Genomic DNA, 22,080 nt, shown 5'->3' with positions numbered 1-22,080 from the left:
CATGTCCTACTGTGGGCAAAGAGGATCCACAGAAGCCCTGGGATGCCCAAAGCCCGCGGCTTAGGCCCAATGGCTGGTTTTGAAGGGGTGTTATGAAACGTGAGCAGTGGAAATCCATAGTGTAGCTCCTGCACAGAGAAAATCATTCCCGTCTGCTGACTCCAGCCTGGCAATGGGACATCCAACAGGGCTTTGCCCCAAAATGCGAACAAGAGATAGGTCTGTTTCTTTCAGGTGCCTGTAAGACGCAGGTTGTCCTGTGGAACCCTCCCCCACCCCAAGTATCCCTCCTGGGCCAGTATCTGAGCAGCATCCCTCCTGGTCCCCATGGAGCCACCCTATCCCCACCTGACGCTCTACATTTGGCCCTACTGTTCACCCCCCTCCTTCACCAGGACCCAGCACCCAAGACAAGATAACTCCTTACCTTTGGGGGGCTGGAGTTTGTGCCCTGTCTCCTCAAACCAACCAGCAGGGTGGATGTCGGGGGAGTCAGCATTCAGCCAGAAATCATGGCACTCAGAGTAGCCATCAAAGTGGAGGCGCATCCGGTAACCACACACCTACCAGAAGGGAAAGGGAAAGGATCATGGAAACCTGCTGCTCTACCTGGCTGAGCATCACATGCCCCACCCCTCCCACACACCATCTCAGCTTATATTGCCTTGAGAAGCCAAGAGTCAATCACAGGCCAGTGCCCAAAGCAGGAGGAACAAGCCACCAAAGGGTGCCCAGCCCGGAACAAGGTCAGTGCAAGGCCAGCACAAGCCAGCCCAAAGAAGGGATGTTCAGGTTGGTGCACAAAATGTCATGGTGGTGCAACTTCCTGGATCCAGCAAGTGCAAAGATTCCCTTTTCTGCACCTGGGGAACCTGCTGGTGCAGAGATTTTGGCTAAATGCCATGCTGGCTGCCTGGGAAGCACCATGAGGCGAGTCTGGTTTGACTGCTACATGGCTGAGTGGAGAGCTCACACAGACAAAAGGAAGAGCAATGGGATGCCTCCATACATTCCATCTCAAGAGAATGTCCTAGGGGCATCAGCACAAAGATAAGAAGCTGCTGCCATCACCACAACCCCTCCCCTCATGACCTGCTGTGTCAGGGGGATGGAGAGACCAACTAGGCCAGGACATGACAGCAGCTCCATGGCGCCATGTCCTGTCCCTGTGAGCTGGCAGAGAACAAACCTGTTTGTTTGTCCAAACAAACAGGATGAGCACCAGCTCATCTCCTGCAGCAACAGGCAGGCAAAGGCACCAACTCCATCCATCTCTTCCATAGGCCAGGTAGCAGCACCTTCCCTGCCCCAGAGTCCAAAGAACCCACGAACATGGCAGGCACCTTACCTCAGCCACGGTCAGGATGAAGTACATAGATGGGTGCTGTGGGTCAATCCCCTCCAGCTTCATCCCCACTTTAAAGCCATTCTTGTGCTGGGAAGCTACTTGGTACTGGAAACAAAAATTAAACTACAACGTAAAAACCAACGCAGGGAGCTGAGTCTAGAACCAGCCTGAGGAGCAACCACCAGGCAATGGGAGCTCCTGGGACCAGGAGACTATGGGCCACAGGTTATGTTGTCATCCAAATTTTAATTCTTTTCCCATAGAAAAACACACTGCTCTATGTCCTTGTGGGTTTGCATCTCTTGCTATTGGCAGTGCCCCTGGGCTAAAAGCCGCAGCTGGGGGGAGTGGGGCACCCTGGCAGTTGGACGCCTGGGAGCAGGGGTGCAGCACAGCAATGTGGCCTTGGGAGAGACCACACCTGGCTTCCAGGAAGGGCTGGAAAGGCTCCACAATGCCAGAGTCACAGGGGTGTCCTAGGAAAAGGTGGGGTGCTTGGGATGGGGAACAGCACCCTGCTGGGGAGTAGGACTCCAGGCAAATCAGATGACCAATCACCTCCAGGTGGCAATGGGAGCTTGATATTGCCCAATCCCACAAAATACCAAAGCAAAAAAGAGAGGAGAAGGAGGAGGCCGGGGGGGTTGGGGGGAAGGGAAAGACCAGAGAAGATAAAAGAGGGAAAAAGACAGGAAAATCCCAACTCACATCCTGGAAGAGATCTAAAGGGGCAGCGACAGCTTTCTGCTCCTCCAAGTAGGACGCCCAAGACCAGCCTTCTTTCTTCTCCTCACTGGCACCTGAGCGCAGCACAAACGCACACAAATGCTGCTGAGAGGCTGCTCCAGCCTCAGCCCTGCTGCCTCCAGGCAGTGCCGAGGGCAGGCGGGTCCCGCTGGGGCCATCCCGCTCTCACACACAGTCCTGCATCCCTGCGAAGCTCAGCACCATCCTATCACCACCTCTTCTCCAGCAAACTTGGCCAGTGTGCGAGGAAGGACACAACCAGGAGTCTCCATGCCCTGAATGTCCTCTGTCACTGTACCATGTCCTAGTAAGGCACCTGGTCTAGCGGAAGGTGCCCCTGCCCATGGCAGGGAGGTTGAAATGAGATGAGCTTCAAGATCCCTTCCAGCCCAAACCATTTCATTATTTTATGATTTTAAGGAGCCTGAGGGACAAGCCATCCTGGGCAAAGCATCAGGACACCTTTGCAAACAAGTCCTCCTCCAGCCAGTACATTTGATATGCCCACAGCACTGATGGATTTGGGACAACCAGCAGGATCCATGCAGAGACCTGGGAATCATTCCCAGCTGCAAACGGCTCCTAGCCAGTCAAAACAACAGCAGGCTCATCTGCCAGCTCTGCTGTCCTCTGCTCTGACACAACAACCTGACACATCAGGGCCACCCTGATGCCCTAGAGGTGCATTTACCCAAAAAGAAGACAGACTCCACAGGCATGGAGGTGACCCTTCATGCCTTTGAGAAGGTCACAAAGGCCTCGGCAGAGGCACGAGACATAACTCAAGTTTCTTGCTCTCTAGCCACTTTCTCTCCCTAGTTTGTAGCACCTGAAGGGACTCCAGGAGTGCTGTGCCTATTCCAGCACTGAGGAAATCACAGCTACAGGTCAGCCACGGCACACAGCCTCATGTAGGACAGGCCAGAAATGCACGGAAAAAACAGACTAAACCCATTCCTCCCTTGCACATAAGGGAAGTGGAGATGGAAAAAAAAAATTTATGGAAGAAATTAAAGCTGAGCTTCAGTGAGCAAAGTGACTAACCTAGGTGCTTCGCTGATATTTCAGAGCGATAAACACCTTTAGTATTCTTTAGGACATAGAAAAAGTGCTAGGCATGGCTGGGGAATCTGTGAGTACAAGCTCTGCACTTCTGGAGAACGACAAATACACCAGGAGACAGAGCATACACTGACAATGTTGCACTGAAGCATTTCTTTGCTGATGTCCTTCTAAAATAAGAGAAAATAAAATGCTGAAATAAAATGCTGAAATAACAAGGCTCAGCACTGCTTACTTGTATGCAGCACTACTTACTTGTATGCAGCAGGGAAGTTACATGCTCTGGGCTCAGAAGATGAGCCATATGAGATTTCTTTTAAACAGTGGTTAACTCAGTGTTAACTCAGGGATTAATGACACCTGGCCCCGCCACTGTGCCTGCACATGGCTATGGAGAAGACTATGAAGCTACAGCATTTTCATTTTAAAATTATTTTGAATATGACCTTTCACTACTCAAAGACAAAAGGTTTATTTTCATTATTTCCCCAAGTTTTCCTTCCCCCTCACCCCCATCACACTGCAGGCAAAACAACAACCAAGCAAACACTGCCTCCCTCAGCTTGCCTTTTCCCTGTTGACAGCTCTGCTTTTGAGATCTCTGATACAATCCAGGAATAGATCCCCACAAGATAAGACAACCCCAAATCACATGGCTTCAGTGGCACCACATCTACAGGAGCAGCTCCCAAACTTGTGAGCTCCTGATGACATAAGGGATGCCCTGATCCCATGGGAGGGCAAAGCCACACATGGTGCAGAGTCCTCTTATTGCTCAGCATAGTGTCTCTGGGAGCAAACACGGCATCCACGAGCCAGGAACAAATTTAGCTCCTGAGGGGAGGGACAGTACTGTACAGCACCGGCCAGTGCCTGAAGCTGACATAGCCATATCTGCAGGGGTGCACCCTTCCCACAGAGAGAAAGAGAGGAAAGGAGAGAAACGGAAAGAGACAGAGAGAGCAGGATCAAGCAAGCAGAGGAGCTCACAAGCCTTCAGGAACATGTACCAGTGCATTGCACTGGGTGTTTGACTCTGCTGGAGCACCAAAATGGTCTAGACCCACAGTGGGATCCCCCAGCCATGGTGGGAATGCTGACCCCACCGCCCATCTGGCCCTCCATACCGTGCTGGCTCCCATTCCACGCCTCAGCCTCCAGATTGCTCATAGCAGAGTCTCCCACAGAGTTTTTCCTCTCTTCCTGCTTTTCCTCCTAGGCGTGAGAACAGACAAAACAAAAACCCAGGTCTGCACAGAGATTTAGGCTGCGTGTTGTAACCTCACACCGGTGCCAAGGGCCTTACTGTGCCTCCATGATGTCCCTGATTTGACCAATGCTAGGTCCAGAAATGGGCTGTCAGAGAATCTGATGATGGGAGGGTGTAGGGGATTTTGGTGCTCAGTGGTAACAATCACACCTGGAATGGACCCGCTATAAGTCAGGGCTGGCAAGCAGACCTTCCTCGCCTTGTCAAAGTCTCTCCTTTCCAGGACACACAGCACACAGACAGACAATCCCTTACTTCAACGCTTACTTTGGTGGTCTAGACTCAAAAGAGCAGCTAAGAGTGCTCGATAGCTACAGCCCAGCCTGGACATGTCTAGGACTGCCCAGCCCATGGTAGACAAGCCAAACAGCCAGCCCAGTGTTAGAAGCCCCGATGCTCCACACATTCAAGTCTTTTTGGCCTTAAGAGCCAGTGGGTTACCCCTTTACCTACAGCTGACACACCCCAAAAAGCATTGATGAGAACTGTGCACACTCACAGTGCACATGGGGTGACCTATGGCCCCCACTTGACATTGGCATATCTGCACACACCCCCTCCCTGCCCTCATCCTACCATTTGCTCAGATTCATATTCTTCCTCTGAAGGGCTCTGATAGTCCTTCCTCTTTCTTTTCTTCACTGGCTTGAGGATTTCAGTGGCATTGGTGCTGCTGGCAGAGTTTTCCACGATGACAGACCTGCACAGAGGAAGGGAGGGTAAAGCACCGTGGCATAGCACGTGACACTGGCTGGGGTATTGGTAAGGTAGGGGCTGCTGGAGAATCACTGTCCACCTGTTTCTTACTCACACATGCTCTCCTGACTAATGTACGCGCTCCTCAGCACACAAGTTAGCAAGTGTTAGAACCAGGGACAGGTCACAGTTATCCTCACACACTTGGGTGTCAGAAATCAGTCTGAACACAGGGATGGATCAAAAGGGGTCTAGTTTTGTAACAAGGCTCTAAGCTGCACCAGAATCACACAGAGATGCTGGAAATCGAGTCCCAGGAGTCACACATTGGTCAGCAGAGTGGCTGGGAATGCCCCCGTCACCCATGCCCCACTGCTGCTCAGCCTGGAAGCACCCACTGCAGCAAGCTCCTGCAGCAGCTCTGCTCCAGCAGATACATGTTTATGAGGCCACAAATTGGCCAGGAGAAAATCTGGCTCCTGTGCTTCCTGCATGCTTCCCCTGCGACAAGTCTTCATCCCCTCACTCTGCAGCCAGGGCACTCTGCCTACAGGAATGAGGGGAACAAGAGGGATCCCCTAGAGGCAGATGTGCTCACATCCCTTGCTGGAGCACACAGCCCACGGGAGGGAGGGCAGATGGATGGATATGGTTCTGCATGGTGCAGACTCCCCTTCCTTTACCTCTCTTTGAACTGCTGGTGACAGTGCTCGCTGCAGAAGCCCCTGCCTTCCCGGGCCCCATCCCACACATGTCTCCGGCCACAGGTATCGCAGTGGCACATGCTTTCTGCTGTGGGCAGCTTGCTCTGCTCCGGCACATCTGGGAGGAGAGAGGAGCAGCAGTGAGGCACGAGGTGTAGCAAAGGAAGGAGAGCAGAAGCAGGAGACATTTGCCTCACTCAGGGACCACAGCAGACAGCATGTGCTGGATGGTGGTACCCACCCCTCAAGTGCCACCATGGTGCCCTTACCATTTGCCACAGTAGGATTGTCTCTGCTGGTGGGTGCCACCTCTGAGTCCCCATCTTTCTCTGTGTGACCCTCCTTTAGGGCTTCCACTGGAGGTATCTTATCAGCACTCACCACCTTCAGTGTCCCATACTCATTTATTCGAAACTATATCATTGAACCAAAAAAACAAAGAAGAAGAGTTAACAAGGAGAACAGAAATGTAACTCGATAGCTTGTGGGTGCAGCTGAGCTCTGAGAATGAGGGACATGGTTTGGTCATCAGTGTGTCCAACAAGAGGACAGCTCTTCGAGGACAGAGATGAGTACAGCACCCCAGTCTCCTGTGATGGTGCCCCTGCCTGCAGCCTGTGCTGGACACACTGTGGGCACTCGGGTGACCAGCTGGCAGAATAGCTGGAGGATGGCTGGAGCTGGCAGGTGGATGACTGGAGGATGCGGTGCCCTGAGGCTGAGAAGCAGCTGAGAAACGGGTACATTTTCTGCAAGCTATGCCATGCACTGAGGGGTATCCCTGAAGGCACCCTCTGCCTGCTGAGTGCTGCTTCCAAGGTGAGTGCAGGAGCTGGGTGAGAGCCAGCTCCATGGCACAGCTTGGAAAGGAAAGATGTCCTGCATAGCACGTAGCACCACTGTGCCTCCCTGTGAAGACCTGCTGCAGCCCCCAAGCACCATGTGCAAGCTCTGCTAAGCTCCCAGGATAGGAGGGGCATAGGGATGGGGCACAAGAAGAGTCGGAATAGCTGAGGGATCCTCCAGCAGGGGTGCAGGTACTGTCAGGGGCCACGTCCCGTCCTGGTGGTGCCCACCTGGCAAAGGCTGGGGGACTTACAAGGTCAAGGAGCTGCAGGGAGTGACAGAGGGGACAAACACAGTGGCCCAGGGCTGAACTTACCCGCAGGTTACTCCCAGGCAAAGTAGCCACCCCATCTTTCCACTCCAGCACACGGACTGTGCTGCAAGTCTGCACCCCGCTGATCTGGGGAATGACAGTAGCTGTGATCGGCTCATTCCCTGTTCCCCTCTCTGGCCTCTCGGCCCCTGTGCTTCTCTGTGGTTCCCGGGGGAATCGCTGGATTTCTAAGGTGCTCGTGGGAAGGCTGATGGTAGTGGCATTTGCTTGAGAAGGGAAGAAAGGAGACAAACAACCAGAGGCATACACAGAACACTTTGCTAGTGCAAACAAGGCTCAAAGGAAGCACAAAATCACAGAGGACATGGTCTCCCAGCTGAGGGCTGTGCTGTGGGCCACAAGCAGTCAGAGTGACCCAAAAAATCCGCAGCCAGCAATGGCTTATGGTGGGGGGTGGCATCAACACTATCCACATTCAAGGGGTTCTACTTCAGCTTGATCTCGGCCTTTTTCCATGATCAGAATGCTCTGATGTAGCAGGAATGTCCTGGTGAAGTCCTGGACTGCAACTTCAGTTTAAAACTTCCAGTTCAGTTACATTTCAAAGGAACATGCTGTGTAGATCAGGGTCTCACTGCAGTGAGAACTGAGGCACCAGCAGCAGGAAAAACTGGAAGATCTGCTTCTGAAGAACACCCCGATCTCGTCTAACACACATCCATGCTTTGCTCACATACCTCCTGAAAGACACCTGTCAGCTGGGCTGAAAATGGTCCCAATTTTCAAGAAGGGTAAGAAGGATGACCCTGGAAATTACAGGCCTGTCAGTCTCACTACAGGGGCTGATAAAACTATGGAGAAGGTTATTCTCGGAGTTACTGGAAAACACTGGAGAGGCAACAGTTGTCAGTCACAGCCAACACAGGTTCACAAGCTGACCAAGGAGAAAGCCAATAGATGTGGGTTTTTAGTATTTTAGCAAAGCTTTTGATACTGTCTCTCACAGTATCCTTCTGGACAAAGTGTCCAGCACAGAGCTCAACTAGTCCATCATATGTTGGGTGAACAATTGGCTGATGGTTGGGCTCAGAAACTTACAGACTGGTGGCCATCACCAGTGGGGTTCCCCAGGGCACTGGTTTAGGGTTGGTGCTCTTTAATGTTTTTATAAATTATGTGTATGCAGGAATAAATGTACATTAAGTAAGTTTATTGATGACACTAAGTTAGGAGGAGCTGTGGACTTGCTCAAGGGTTGAGAGGCCTAACAAAGAGAACCGGATGGACCAGAGAGCTGGGCAATCACAAAGTGTATGAAATCTAACAAGAGTAACAGTTGGATTCTGCACCTGGGATGGGGTAATCCAGTTATATGTAGGAACAGGGGGAAGAGCCCCAGTGGGAGCTAGCAGTGCCATGGCAGCCCCAAAGGCCAGCCCTGTCTGGGGGGGGCATCAGGCCCAGCATTGCTGGCTGGATGAGGGGGGTCTGTCCCGCTCTGCTCTGCTCTGCTCTGGGGCAGCTTCACTTCAGGTCCTGGGGGTAGTTTGGGCACCTCAGCACATGAAGAACATCAGAGGGCTTGAGTGTGTCCAGAGGAAGGGGACCAGGACAGGGAAAGGGTTTGAGGGCAGGACTTAGGAGGAGCAGCTGAGGCCACTTGGCCCATTGAGTTCAGAGAAGAGAAGCCGAGGGGTGACCCCATCGCAGTCTGCACCTTCCTCACAGGGGGCAGCGCAGGCAGGGGCTGAGCTCCTCTCTCTGGGGCCAGTGATGGGACACAAGGAGGTGGAATGCAGGTGCATCACGAGAAGTTCAGATGGGATATTAGGAAAGGGTTCCTCACCCAGAGAGTGGTTGGTCCCTGGAACAGGCTCACCAGGGAAGTGGTCACAGCAGCAAGGCTGCCAGAGCTCAGAGAGTGTCCGCCTCCACTGTTGCCAGTGGACAACAGCCTTATGGTTTAGTTCTAGGTGGTCCAGCCCGGACAAGGGCGTTGGACTTGATCCTTATGGGTCCCTTCCAGCTTGAGGTATTCTGTGATTCTGTGATATTGCAGCAGCCCAGGAGCCCACATCCCTGCAGAGCAGGGACCCAGCACATTGTGCTGCCCTGGCACAGGGCTCCAGATATCAGGGCTTTGGCTTAAAACTCAGGAAGTTTTGATTTACCACAAACCATCCAAGTGATGCGGAACAGCCACAGAGAACCTTTAAAATAGCAACAGCAGCACGGCTTTGCCTCCCAAGATTTGGGAGGAGCACAGACACACAAGGAGTGTGAGGTATCAGTGCGTGGGGAGAAGGCTGGGGAGACACCAGTTAGAGAGGACTGTTCCACATACCTGGTATGATGAAGGCAGTGGTTGGCAGGTGGGTGCTCTGCACAGTGCTCTCGGTGGTGACCACATGGACGCTGACCTCCCCAGCAGCATTGCCCTTCGTGTTCCTCACCACCTCCATCTCTGCCCTGCTGTCCATCACCTTGCCTGGGCACAGAGCGAGGCACTGCAGGAAAGAAATCAAGTTGGGTACCAGTACAAACACAACAAAGGAGTGAGAAAGTGACTGCAGAGATAGGTCTCTCCCTTTCCACCATCTCCCAGCAGAAATCCCTTCAAGATGTATTAAAGGTCCATGCAACCCAACACAGAACAACACGAAGGTCACAGCTGGCATCAACATGACCCAGTAAAGCCCCTGTTGTGAGATCCCACCTCAGACCCTGCAAATGCCAAGGGTTTTTTCTTACCTGGCACCACCATAAGATGGTATGAGGACGGCAGGTCCACAAGATGCTCCCGGCTCCTCCAGGTGCCTACACTACTCCAATGCAGACTGTGACTGAGGGCTGGCAAATGCTACCCTGGAGCAGGCAGAGGTCCATGAAGTTTCCCTTCCAGCTCTCCTGTCGGAGTGTCACCCTTGATCTTTTAACTGCCTGCAAGAAAGAATTTCTCAAGTGTCACGATTTGATGGGGGGAACAGGGGCGAGTCAGGGGAACTTGATGCCTTCTGCATGCAGTTTCTCACAGGACGGGTGATGTTCAACCTCTTAAGCCATGAATTTCAAGGAGTGGGCAAAGTGTCAAGGCCCTGAGGGCACTATTGAGTCTTACTGGCTGTGATCAGCCTCCCCTGGGACCCCCACCCATGGGGCCAGGGACTCCAAGTTGCAGCAGCGCAGTCTCCAGCAGGTCTGGCAGCAGTGGGACTGACCTCCTGGCTGGAATCCTGGCTTGATCTCAGGCCTTGCCTGAGCTCCAAGGGACATGGTCACAGTGCCCCTCCAGCTGACTTCCTTGGTTCCCTGTCCCTGGGGAGCAGCTGGCCCTGCTGTGTCCCAGTTGGCAGGATGGTACCTGCACCAGGATGTCCCCAGACCAGGGCCTGCCTGCAAGCCCAAGAGAGGGGCAGTGTGGCCTCCTGGTGCCCAGGGCACCCCAGCGAGGGAAGGCTCTCGGGGCTGCCCTAGTGAACAATGCAACGGACATGCGTGGCCAGGCAAAAACCCAGCAGCACCCCCAGATGTGCTCAGGAAAGGCAGACCTCTCCATGTCTACTGAAAACGATGGCCCAGGTGTCCTAGAGACTCCTGAAGTCTGAGGATGCTGAGTAAGAGAAGGATTTTGGACCTGCCCTGTTTCCCACACCTTCTTCAAAGCCCTTGTTGCCAGGATGGAGGCAAGGGCTGCTATGAGGCAGCTACAGAGGGGACCATGGCCATTTCTTGGTTCCTTTTGATGCAATTTCATTTTGAAAGGGAAGACAGCCATGTGGAAGACAAGATAATCACTTTGCTGACGTGGGGTTAAGTCTGGAATTTTAAAACCTGAGACATTAGGATAAAGGTGCCACAACCAGCGGGTAAAGAGTGGATGGTATGCTCACATGAGGGGAAGATCTACTTTGTCTTCTCTCTTCCGGTGCTGTCAGGTTTGTGACCACAAACACCTGATGCTCAGCTGACAGACAGCATAGACCTTCCAGGCCCTTCTGTCACAGGAAAGCACTGTTAAGTGTCAGAAGACCTGAAGAAACTGAGCAACTCAGCTGGACACCAGATTCCAACTGAAAGCCAAAATGAATTTGGCAGCCAACCTGTTCAGGTGCTTCCTAATACCCACTAGGAATCTATCTGCTTTCTTAAGCACTCAAATCCAATCAATCCTTTATTCGTCACTTGAGTTAAAAGTTTCAAGGACAACTCCTCATTTTGTGTGAGCTGTTGGCTGGTTTTTTTAACTTAAACAGAAATTGGTACCAGAAATGCCTAGAAAGGAAGAAAAATAACTAGATCCAGTGCCCAGATTGGACAATGCTCCAACTCATCTCCATCCAGAAACCTGTGACACAATAGCAAATACTTGCACAGGAAGTGCCCTGCAGTAATCATCACGTTTTCAACACTCTTCAAACCCTTGTGGGGCTGTACCAACGCTGTCAGGACTGGTTCTCCCAGGCCTTATGAGTTTGGCATATGAATGAACAGAATGAATCTGGATTATAGACTGGGTGCTATGCCTTAAACTGGAAGAACTAAACAACGGAGATTTAGGACTTAAACTACAGACAATCCGTCCTCCAACAACCTCCTGGAAAAGGCCTCACTGCACCAAAGGGCAAGTCCCAGCACTGCACCACGGCTGGGCATCCCAGCTCAGAGGGTCAGGAGCCCTCCAAGCGGCCTGAGGGAGGCAGAGAAGCCCATCCAGTCCATGGCCTTGCTCTACAGTTGGACTCAGTGATCTTAGAGGTGTTCTCCAACCTTAATCATTCTACCACAAACTGTCCCTCCTGTTCCTCTTATCTGCCCCTCAGCAGCGGTGTCCATGCTTTCCCCGGCACCTCTGGCCAGAGCACTAGACCCTTGCTGGTAGGTCAGGTGTGGGCATGACACGATGGCTGGGCTGCAGAGCTCCATCCCCACCTGCAGGAATGTGAATCAGGATTGGAGATATTGTTTGCAGCTCACAGTTTTTAAAGCCTGGTATAAAAATCTCACCTGTTGTGAAGCATCCCAGGTCAGGAACACTACATATGGAAAAAGGGAGAAAAGAACAAGTATCTGTATGGGGGATCACCCACAACTATGATCTGTCTTAGCATCACTGTCACAGAAGGAGAAAGGCACTGGCACACATCTCTTTGGATAACTCTGCTCCTGAGAGCAGAAAAGGTGTCATGGAGAGGTTGCCCACAGCTGAGACAAGTCTGGTGGCTTCAGCCCTTGGAGCCAGAGCACAGGCAGGTACCACTGCCCCAGAGATCACTTCAAGAGATCTGCTGCAAGCCCTGGAATGACCTATATTACCACAGGGTAATTCAGGGACCAGAGGAGGTCTCTAATTCAAGCTTCTGCTCCCAGCAGGGTCAGCTATGGGATCAGACCAGGTTGTTGAGGGCTTTATCCAGCCCAGTCTTGAAAACCTACCGGGATGGAATCCTGCAAATTAGCACAATAATTAGCAAACCAAACTAACACGTTCCCTTGGATATTAGGAAAAGATTCTTCCCCTTTCCTAATTTGCCTCTAGGTGGTCGGGCACTGGAACAGGCTCTCCAGGGCAGTGGTCACAGCCCCAAGGCTTCCAAAGCTCAAGGAGTGTTTGGACAACACTCTCAGGGACATGGTGGGATTGCTGGGGAGTCCTGTGCAGGGCCAGAGGTTCAACTCGATGATCCTTGTGCTCAGGATATTCTATAACTCTTTCTGCTGGCTGCTCTAGACAATGAACAAAAGCTTTATTTATTTATTTATTTATTTAATTAATTTATCTGGGATCTTAAAAAGCTTTTGGCTTACACATGCCCCAGTGACGTCTGAAAAAACTCTGCTCACCTGGACAAGACCGGATCAGGCCAACACTTTGCAGTCTTCAAAAATCCCACCAGCCAGCTTTTAAAGAGTAACTGTGGAGCTACAGCTATTTTGGTCTTAACAGTGAGTCCCCAAATTCTCCATTTTATCTTGTATTGGGTGTAACTCCACATGTGTTACAGAGGGTGCAGGTGAGCCCCACACCCCAGCCAGCCAGCCATTCATTCCACAAGGTCTCCACACACCCACCCCTTCTGCCTTCTGCTGAGGGACAGCCAAGGACATTGGGCAAGCAACCCAAGGGCTTGGAAAGGACTTCTATGGCTGCTATACACATGAGTAACACATGTACACACGAGCCTCCAGCTCTGCCATGGTCCCACACCCACCCTCTCCCAAAACCATGTCAAAGCCAGGGAATGATCCACTGTTTGGAGAGGAGGGAGACGCTACATGCAACAGGCCACAGAAGAGCATGAAGAAAAGCAGCTTCCAGCACAGAGCTGCTGCACAGCCCTGTCAGTGCCTTATAAAGCACAGTCTGCTCAAAAGAGGTGTTTCTTTTCATCACAAGATTGGCTTAAAATAATAATAATTCAAACAATATTAACATGTATTGGCTTTGTGGTTTCTTGAATTTTTAAATACTTCTGAAGCCTGCACTGGTACATGCTGGGAGTCAGCTGGCAGGAAAGGCCATGGGAATCCTGGGGGATACAGGATGCCTATGAGCCAGCAATGTGCTCCTGCAGCAAAGGAGGAGGATAGTGTACCGGACTGCAGTGGGAGCAGTGTCACAGCTGCTGGAGGCTGGGGACCCTTCCCCTCTGCTCTGCAGTGCTGAGGCCACCTCTGGAGTGCTGGGCCCAGAGCTGGGCTGCCCAGTACAAGAGACTGGGACAGACTGGAGAGAGTCCAGCACAGGGCCATGAAGGTGATGGAGGGACTGGAGCATCTCTGCCATGAGGAGAGGCTGAGAGAGCTGGGACTGCCCAGCCCGGAGCAGAGCAGGCTCAGGAGATCTCATCTGTGTGGATAAATACCTGGAGGGAGGGTACAGAAAGGACGGGGCCAGGCTCTGCTCAGCAGTGCCCAGGAACAGACCCAGGGGCCATGGGCACAAACTGACACACAGGAGGGGCCCTCTGAGCATCAGGACACACTTTTCCACTGTGAGGGTGGCTGAGCACTGGTGCAGGTGCTCAGGGAGGTGGTGGAGTCTCCATCTGTGGAGAGACTCGAAAGCTGCCTGGGCGAATCCTGGGCAGCTGGCTCTGGGTGGTCCTGAGGGAGCAGGGACTGGGCAGGGTGACCTCCAGAAGTGCCTCCAACCTCACCCAGCCTGTGATTCTGTGAATTTTTTTCAGAAATCTCCTCAGTCATAGCAGAGAACTTTCCCATCCTTACCATCAGCTGAGGTATGATTATTAATTACCTCCAGTGGCAAAATTGAGCCTTTAAGAAAGACCACCAGCTGAGATCATGCTAAACATGCAAGCACTGCAGAGACCAGCCAGGCTGGGAGCTGTTCCCTTGGATCTTCCCCTGTCTTCTGGTATTGCCCAGGGCAGGTGTTTAGGAGGCTAACAGCACTGTAGAAAGTATTTGCTTTATATACACACAGGCAAACTCAGGAACACCCTTGGCACAGGCGGGTGTCCCAGTGGAGAAGGACAATCCTACCTCTTCCCTTCCCAATCTGACTGCTACTTCAAAGCCAGGAGGCAACGTCCCCTCTGGAACAAACCAGGGGCACAGAGTACTGCTCCTGTGTTCTGCTGCAGCATGGTGGGGTTTGGAATGGGCCGTGGAATTTATCAACATTTCAAAACCAGATGAAATGTTCTTCTGTGCAGTAAGGAGCCCAATCATGCTGCACATTTCAAAATAGCAAACAGATTCTGTGAAAATGGAGATCAGACGGAGAAGGGCAATAAAGCAGCAAGCTTTAGCTTCAGACACAGCTGACAAAGCAGAACCACTCAGGCTGAGTTATCACCTGCTGTCCCAGGAGTGTCACCGCCACCAGGACTAGCTTTTGGGCCTGTGGATCCACGCAGAGCCACAGGTGGGGAGAATGAGCAGTTACAGTGATCTCCTGTGCCACTCCAAGAGGCTCAGGGTGACATCATCCAAGCTCAACACTGAGGCCAGAAGGCAGCATGAAGCCTGGGCAGCTCCAGCTGGGTGCAGACCCCTGGCCCAGCCACCCCTGAGAGGCACAACAGGGACACCTACCTTCCACTGCCCCCTGATAGCACCAGCCCTGCTGCAGCATCCAGCCCTGCATAGTTAGGGATATTCTTCCACAAGTTACACTTATAAGTACGCGGAAACATCAAAAGGTGATGAATACCTGATCCTGAAATATTTCTAAATGTCTCATCTTTTATCTTCTTTTATAACTAGCAAAGAACTAAATCCACAACCTTTTCCTAGCCCACGAGGAGCACTGTCTCCATAGCCTGGGCTATGCACTGCCTGCCAGGCTGAACCTAAGCCCTCCACACTGCAGGACCCTATCCAGGGCTGCAGCGGTGTCACCTCCAGGCTCAGGGACAGCACCAGCTCACAGTGTTTGAGAAACACCTGAAGCAACATGGTCAAGCGTCCAGACTGAAAGGGGCTTCCAACCTCCGTGTGTCCCAGAGAGGACCCCTTGGGAAAGCCAGGGAAGCACAGTGCGGTTCCCTGTCTCTGTGGAGAGGGCTGGGCAGCGCCTCGCAGCTGCAGCCCAAGCAGGGCGCAGGCAGCCGGCTGGACCCGAGCCTGGTCCGGGGAGATAAGCACGGTAATGTTCCTGTGAGATACCCCGGGGGCGGCGGCCTGGGCAAACACACTGCGCTGCACACGGTGTCGCGGTCCAGCTCCGGCCCCTCCGCGCCGCTCCACCCCGGCTCCGGCCCCGCCGCCGCGGGCACAGAGGATGCCGGAGCGTCCATCCCCGCCGTCCCCGGGCCCGCTCGCCCCGCCGGGGCCTCGCCCGTGCGGGAACCGGGATGCAGCGAGCCCGGGCCGGCGGTACCCGGCCGCGCTTCTTACCTGCCCCCGGCCGGACGCTGCTCCGAGCCCCGGCGGCGCTGCCCGGCCCGGCCTGGCCCGGGGTGCGGGGGGCGCGGAGCGGGAGGGGCGCGGGGCCGGTCCGAGTGTGCGCGGGGAGCGCGGGGAGGGGGCGGCTCAGCCCGCGCCGTCGCCGTGGAAACGCGCGGGGCCGCATCCGCAGGGCCGTGCTCGGCCCCGCCGCAGCTTTTCGGGGGGATGCGGGGAAAGGGGGGGAGTCGTCAAGGCAACGCTGTTAGACGGGACAGGGGGCTGAGAGCAACAAGGTGCTGCTTGGACTGAAGCCCTTCGTCTATGGAAACGAAGGTTGTGAGAGAGCTGGAGGTCTTCGGCCTAGAGAAGGCTCTGGGAGACCTTAGAGCACCTTCCAGTGTCTAAAAGAGTTCCAAGAGAGCTCGAGAGGGACTTTGGACAAGGGCCTGGAGGGACAGGACAAGGAGGAATGGCTTCCCACTGCCAGAGGGAAGGGTTAGATGGATATTGGGAAGAAATTCTTCCCTGTGAGGGTAGTGAGGCCCTGGCAAAGGTTGCCCAGAGAAGCTGTAGCTGCTCCATCCCTGGAAGTGTCCAAGGCTGGGTTGGACGGGGCTTGGAGCAACCTGGTCTGTAAGGTCCCTTCCAATCCAAACCCTTCTAAGGTTCTGTGATTAACCAAATGCCCCTCAGATAGCAATTGGACATCACCAATGGGAACATGTTCTCCTCAGCAGCCCAGAGACCCTTGAGACCAAATCAGTTCCCCAGGCCCTAATTGGCATCGATGTGGGGGATGCCTGCCCTCCCCAGCTCTCCTACCACAGGCCCAAAGAGTAACCAGAGAACATTAACCTGACATCCTCAAGATACCTGGGAAGGAAAAGAATCACTTGAATTAGTTCTGTAGTGGAAATGCAGGATAGGCACAATGCACAGTACTGTTTCCAAAGGGCTCTTGTCAAAACTCAGAGCAGCTTATCCTGCCCACTCTTTGGTATTCTGTGCGCCTTCAGACACACAATGTCTATCTCTCTTACCTGCAGAAAACATGAGTGGAAGGAACCAAGGCTGGAAGCACAAAGGCCAGAAATGTACAATAAGCTGCTGAGAACAGCCCTTGATGTATGTTGGATGGGCTAGGGAGAGGCAGCTGCCTGCTCACCCCAATGTCCAGCTCTGGCTGTTCTGAACCTGGGGCACAGAGTGTTCTTCCTTGCTTTGGAGATTGCAGGAACACACTCTGTTTTAGTGTATCTGCCAGTTCTCTGTCACCTTGAGTTCTGTATCCTAAATTTTTAATAAATTAAGAATATTAAGTCAAAGACTCTGAAAAAGCAATAGATCCTGCAAATCAGGAAGGAAGTAACAGGCATGCCAGAGCTGTCTGGACAATGCTCGTAGTCCTAAGGTTTAGTTCTAAGTGCTCCTGCCAGGAGCAGGGCTTGGTATTGGATTCAATGGTCCTTATGGGTCCCTTCCAGCTTGAGTTATTCTACTATGAACTTTTGTTTCCTTAAATTTAGCTCTTCATAATGCTTTTCTTATTTAACTTATTCTGACCTGTATTATTCAACTCCGCTATGCCATTAATCCCACTAGACCCAATGTGTGCAGAGTGCGGCAGGGCTGTGCTGCTCCAGGATTTGTTTGGTCAGGATTCATCCCCATGCATTCTGCTATTTTTGGGACAGCAGCATCCAGACGTGCTAGTGCCTGTCACTCCTGTCCTCAGCCACAGTCATGTCCCAAGCTCATTTCACCCAAAAGCCTGATAGAGACCTCATAAAACATGAAGCAATAGGAAGTTGCTGCTATCCACAGCTTTTATTCCCAGTGGACAGGTCACTGCAATCCTGTGCCTCAGTTTCATGCTTTCCAGGGTGATGTAGTGTTGGGAGAACAAACCTATTCTGGTCTGGGCTGTCACACATACACAGGTGACACCTAAATTGTGGCAAATGGTGGATTATACTTTCAGTCACAGACCAATTAGTTTTAATTGTCAGCAAATAGATCCAGGTGGGTAAGTGGAGAGGCGCTCTCAGAAGTTTTCTTGTGTCTCCCCAGTTTCTGTCAGCACTTACTCTGTGCTTGTACCAGAGTTGAGCAGAACAGGAGATGCTGTTGGTCCCCACCATTACCCCCCAGGTTAATTGTACAGCATCCCTGTTGCTCCACTGTGATCACAACCTGCTGTATTATTTTCCTCTTGTGTTGATGCTAAGCAGAATCAGGAACACAAATGCTGTACAGGGAAAGCATTTGGCACTGTACTCAATTCTAGGGGAAGCATTGCTTTCACCCAGCAGTTTGCCCGAGTGCAGCTGTGTGCTGTGGTCACACCACGCAGGTGAGCTGTGATCTATTTACCACCTGCTGACTTAACAGCACCAACTTCTTATTCACATGTACAGGATAATCCTCTTCCAGGAGCTGCACGCACCAGTAAAAAAATTACATAAGTGATTCCCCCTACAACTCCATCTACGTGACAGCACAGGCTGCATCTTCCAGTCACCTCCAATCCTGGTGTCACCTGCAGATCTTTCCCTCCACTATTTTCAGTATTTTGGACTGAAATCACTGTACTCAGTTCTTACCCAAAGGTAAAACATTGGAGTCATACTTAAGCTTTTGCTTCTAAAATGAGTAAAAAGAGTATTGTAGATACTCTAAATTAGACGAACCTGCAGAACTCGCCTTCTGTGAATAAGAGGAAAAGGATATTGCCCTCGAGTCAGAGAATCACAGATTCAAGCCCAAAATTTGAGTAGGAGAACAAGTTGTTGTGAAGTACATCCTGAGTCATGCATGAGCTATCTTCCTATGGTCAGCATTTTTTCAGTGGTACGGATCATACCAGCTGCTGTGCTCCACTCCTTCCTGTACAGAAACACACCTATGCGCATCCAACTTAGCCCTGGTGGTGACAGACATTGCTAAAAGGGTGGAAGTTTATGAGCCACTTCAGAGCAGCTTATTTATTGCCATTTTTTAATTGGATTATGGAACAGCTGAAACTTCCCCTCTGGCATCTACACACACATTTGGCAAAATAGTAATGTGTGAAGAAGCCATGAGAGTTAAGAGCCTGCATTTTGCCATTTGATCCTTTCTACCTAACCACAAAAGAAAAGGGGGAAAATGGGCTGATCACGGTGTGACAGATTGTTACGATTCCAAGTTCACATAGTTAAAATGCCTGAACTGCTGCCACTATACACAGCAATGTGTGTTAGTTTTAGTTAGCTTTTTGGTTTGTGTTAGCTTTGCTTCTCACCTTTCAAAGTACCATGTTCCTGTTCACTTTAAACAGCCCTTACAAAGCACCAAGGACACAGCAAAGAGTTGCTGATGGTGTAGCACAAACTCTACCCTCAACCACAACTTTATGATGCATCTTTACCTGTCATAACATCCGCACCACCTTTCAAGGACATTCCAAACAGCAGCTCAGCTTAATTGTTGGGATTTCCTGAGCCAAGTTCCTACTTTCCCAGCTTTTGCTCTTTGATGGTATGAAATTGCTTTGTGGACGTTACAGTGCCAACCTGAACTAGACTCAAGTAGGAGTCGGAAATAGTTCAAGTTATTCCATGTGTGAATAATAAATCAAAGAATCATGTTTTAAATGCTCATCCCCACTGCTCATCCAAAGGCAGTTACAATCTGGGTTAGGGACAGAGTAATCTCCCAGTTGTAAATGGACTCTAAACCCACAAAATGTAGAGGTAGAAATGTTATAGTAGAAAAAAGCAGTGTCACCTATTCCAGCCACTCAGCTGTACTCCAAGCATGATACTGCAAGGTGACACTTTAGTGTTAATCAAAGAAGTTGTGTTCTTCCTTACAGCAAGACAACATACTGTTCCATGCTCTTCATGATGTAGAAGCAAATAAAAAGTGAATCGAACAATGGTTGTGGATGTTCCATCCCTGGAAGTGTCCAAGATCAGGTTGGATGGGGATGGAAGATGCCCCTGCCCATAGCAGGGGAGTGGAACAAGATGATCTTTAAAGTCCCTCCAAACCAAACCAGTCTGTGATTCTAAGATTAAAGGATGAAACTTCATTTATGTCAAAAACCAAAATACAAGATGGGATGCTTTTTCAAATACTGGAAAAGGCCAGGACCAGACTGCAAATACAGCCCCAGTTTCTAAGTCTCATCTTTTTTTTTTTTTTTTACAGTAGTGTTGGTTTCTCCTTCACAATTTGCTACAGGACACTAGGGTTTTGTCAATCTTGCCCCCCATATTTGATGAGAAGGCATGTTTCTCTTTTGTCTTTTTAAGGACAAACTTACATTGATGCAAAAAATTAGAAATAAAAAAAAAGTCAGGTAGCCCAGTTCTGAAGCATGTCCCCAGAAAGCTGGCTCCAGGATCAGGTTAAAAACTGAGATATGAGCAACTCCAGATGGTTTTGTCCTTGACTATTGCTACTGCTGCAGACAAACCAAAAGGCAGCCAGCATACAAGTCTGCTAGTCTTTTACCCTTCTATGAAATTTATCAAAATCCAGTTTTAAAACCCAGAAGAGATGTCAGGAATAATACCACTTGTGCTCACAAACACACATTAGCCCCAGAGTGTTCCACTCCCAAAAAAAACCTGTGCTGATAGAGCTGGAATGCTGAGGGTGTTTGGGTTTTGCTGGTGAATTCTCTACAGCATTTTGACAAGCCTTTCATTTAACTGTGCTGGCTCAGGATATGGCACTACCAAAATCCTACTGGCTTTCCAGAGGAAACACATCCAAAAGGATGCAAGTCATGCCAAGGAACCCCTGCTTCCTTTGCACACTAAGGAGCTATTTGTCTTTTGCAACGCCAAGGAAGACAGCGAATGTGGCTCCAGTAACACAAGAAGAAATACTGATATTTAAAGGAGTTTCAGGCAAGCTCGTTAAATCCAATCCGGTCCCTCCCTGCAATTCATGCGTACAGAGGACTTCAATGAAACATGACCATTGTCACAGCAACCTCATCTCAGAAAGCTGAGTGTAGTTGCTAAGAGTCATCGTTCTGCAGTGCTGACCAAGGCTGGGGTGCCCACAGCCACTCCAAGGCCAAGATATCCTCAGGGGTCAGGCACTGAGGGTCAGTTTTAGAAACAACGGTTTACTTGTATATGCGTGTGCAAAAAAAAAAGTAATTGTCAACATCTTGTTACCACAGAGAGAGATACTGGAAATACACATATGTATCTTTCAATCTGCTGAGCTCTGAGCTCAATGCTTCTTTTGAGGAGTGTGGTATTTTACTAGAGGAACAGTTTTCCATGAAGCTCTGTTTTACACAGAGGAGCAGTTCTCCTTCAAGTCTGACCTACTCCATGATCAGCATAAGTAAAACCAAGGCAGCTGAATACCTGTGGTAGGTTTAAGGGAGGCAAATACTTCCTCAATTGTAGCTTAGGTTGTAAGTCTGCATTAACCTTCTTCTCACAGTATGAATTCTGCAGGAAACCCCTGGTACTCCCCTCCTGTTTGAAATCCAAAGCCAGAGGTACCACCTGCAGTGATCAAGACTGCAAAACAATTTTTCTAGTCATTAAGCTACAAATGCACCGCCTTCACTAAAACAGCTTCAATTTAAAACAAAATTTCCTTATCACAAATTAACCCCCCCAGAGTCATGCAGGTAACACTGCAGTACCAAGTACTCAGAAGTGTTGGTTTAGCCATGCCAGAATTATCTGTCAGACTCCATAGCTGTATTAACAATCCTAGGGAAGCTCAGTCTGGCAGCTCAAGTCCAGTTTTTTTTTCCATTCTTGAGATAAAAACAGCACGGAGAAGTGTATACCATGCAAAAGCAACAGTAACCCGACCTTATGGCAACACTAGGCATGGATTCACTTCAGGTTCCAGGAATGTGACTGCGTTCCTCCATTCTGGCGCTAGTATGGATACTCACCTGCAAGAAAGTCCAGCTTTCTAGAGACGATCAAAAAAGGCAAGAAACTGAATTTTAAGGTAATTTTTTGTATCATCAAGCAATTCCAGGAGAGAAAAAATGGACATCAAGTCACACTTCACATGTGCCCCATGCCTGACCCAATTCCTCTGGGCAGATGTGTGAATTGGAACCAGAGATGCAGCTGTCACACCCAGCCAATCTGCACAAAGGACCAGGTGACAAACTGGGACAGAAGGAGCTCATGACCTCTCAAGCACAAGGTCAAGGGGATTTCAAGAGCTACCAAGTCTCTCACTAGTTTCTTCACAACAGCAGAATAAATTGTGACTTCCCCAGCACGAGGCAGAACAAGAA

At 50.8% G+C, this 22,080-nt stretch overlaps 1 protein-coding gene across 2 annotated transcripts in view; it reads right to left on the bottom strand.

Annotated features, from left to right (window-relative positions):
* L3MBTL1 (L3MBTL histone methyl-lysine binding protein 1) overlaps nucleotides 1-15,916 on the bottom strand; it is a 30,868-nt gene extending 14,952 nt beyond the window's left edge. For both annotated transcript variants that reach the window (XM_064674461.1, XM_064674462.1), the window contains exons 1-11: nucleotides 15,810-15,916; nucleotides 9,699-9,887; nucleotides 9,292-9,454; nucleotides 6,990-7,213; nucleotides 6,097-6,241; nucleotides 5,807-5,945; nucleotides 5,004-5,127; nucleotides 4,285-4,372; nucleotides 2,057-2,148; nucleotides 1,349-1,453; nucleotides 428-563 (exon numbers count right to left, since the gene is read on the bottom strand). In XM_064674461.1, the coding sequence (XP_064530531.1) occupies nucleotides 428-563; nucleotides 1,349-1,453; nucleotides 2,057-2,148; nucleotides 4,285-4,372; nucleotides 5,004-5,127; nucleotides 5,807-5,945; nucleotides 6,097-6,241; nucleotides 6,990-7,213; nucleotides 9,292-9,427 (1,189 nt within the window). In that variant the 5' untranslated portion in view covers nucleotides 9,428-9,454; nucleotides 9,699-9,887; nucleotides 15,810-15,916. The remainder of the gene's footprint in view (nucleotides 1-427; nucleotides 564-1,348; nucleotides 1,454-2,056; nucleotides 2,149-4,284; nucleotides 4,373-5,003; nucleotides 5,128-5,806; nucleotides 5,946-6,096; nucleotides 6,242-6,989; nucleotides 7,214-9,291; nucleotides 9,455-9,698; nucleotides 9,888-15,809) is intronic.
* Between the last annotated feature and the right edge of the window lie 6,164 nt (nucleotides 15,917-22,080).

This window comes from Pseudopipra pipra, chromosome 17 (genome assembly GCF_036250125.1).
Source record: "Pseudopipra pipra isolate bDixPip1 chromosome 17, bDixPip1.hap1, whole genome shotgun sequence".
NCBI lineage: Eukaryota > Metazoa > Chordata > Aves > Passeriformes > Pipridae > Pseudopipra > Pseudopipra pipra.
Note: the sequence above shows the minus strand (reverse complement) of the source record. Positions and strands in the feature narration are given on the sequence as shown.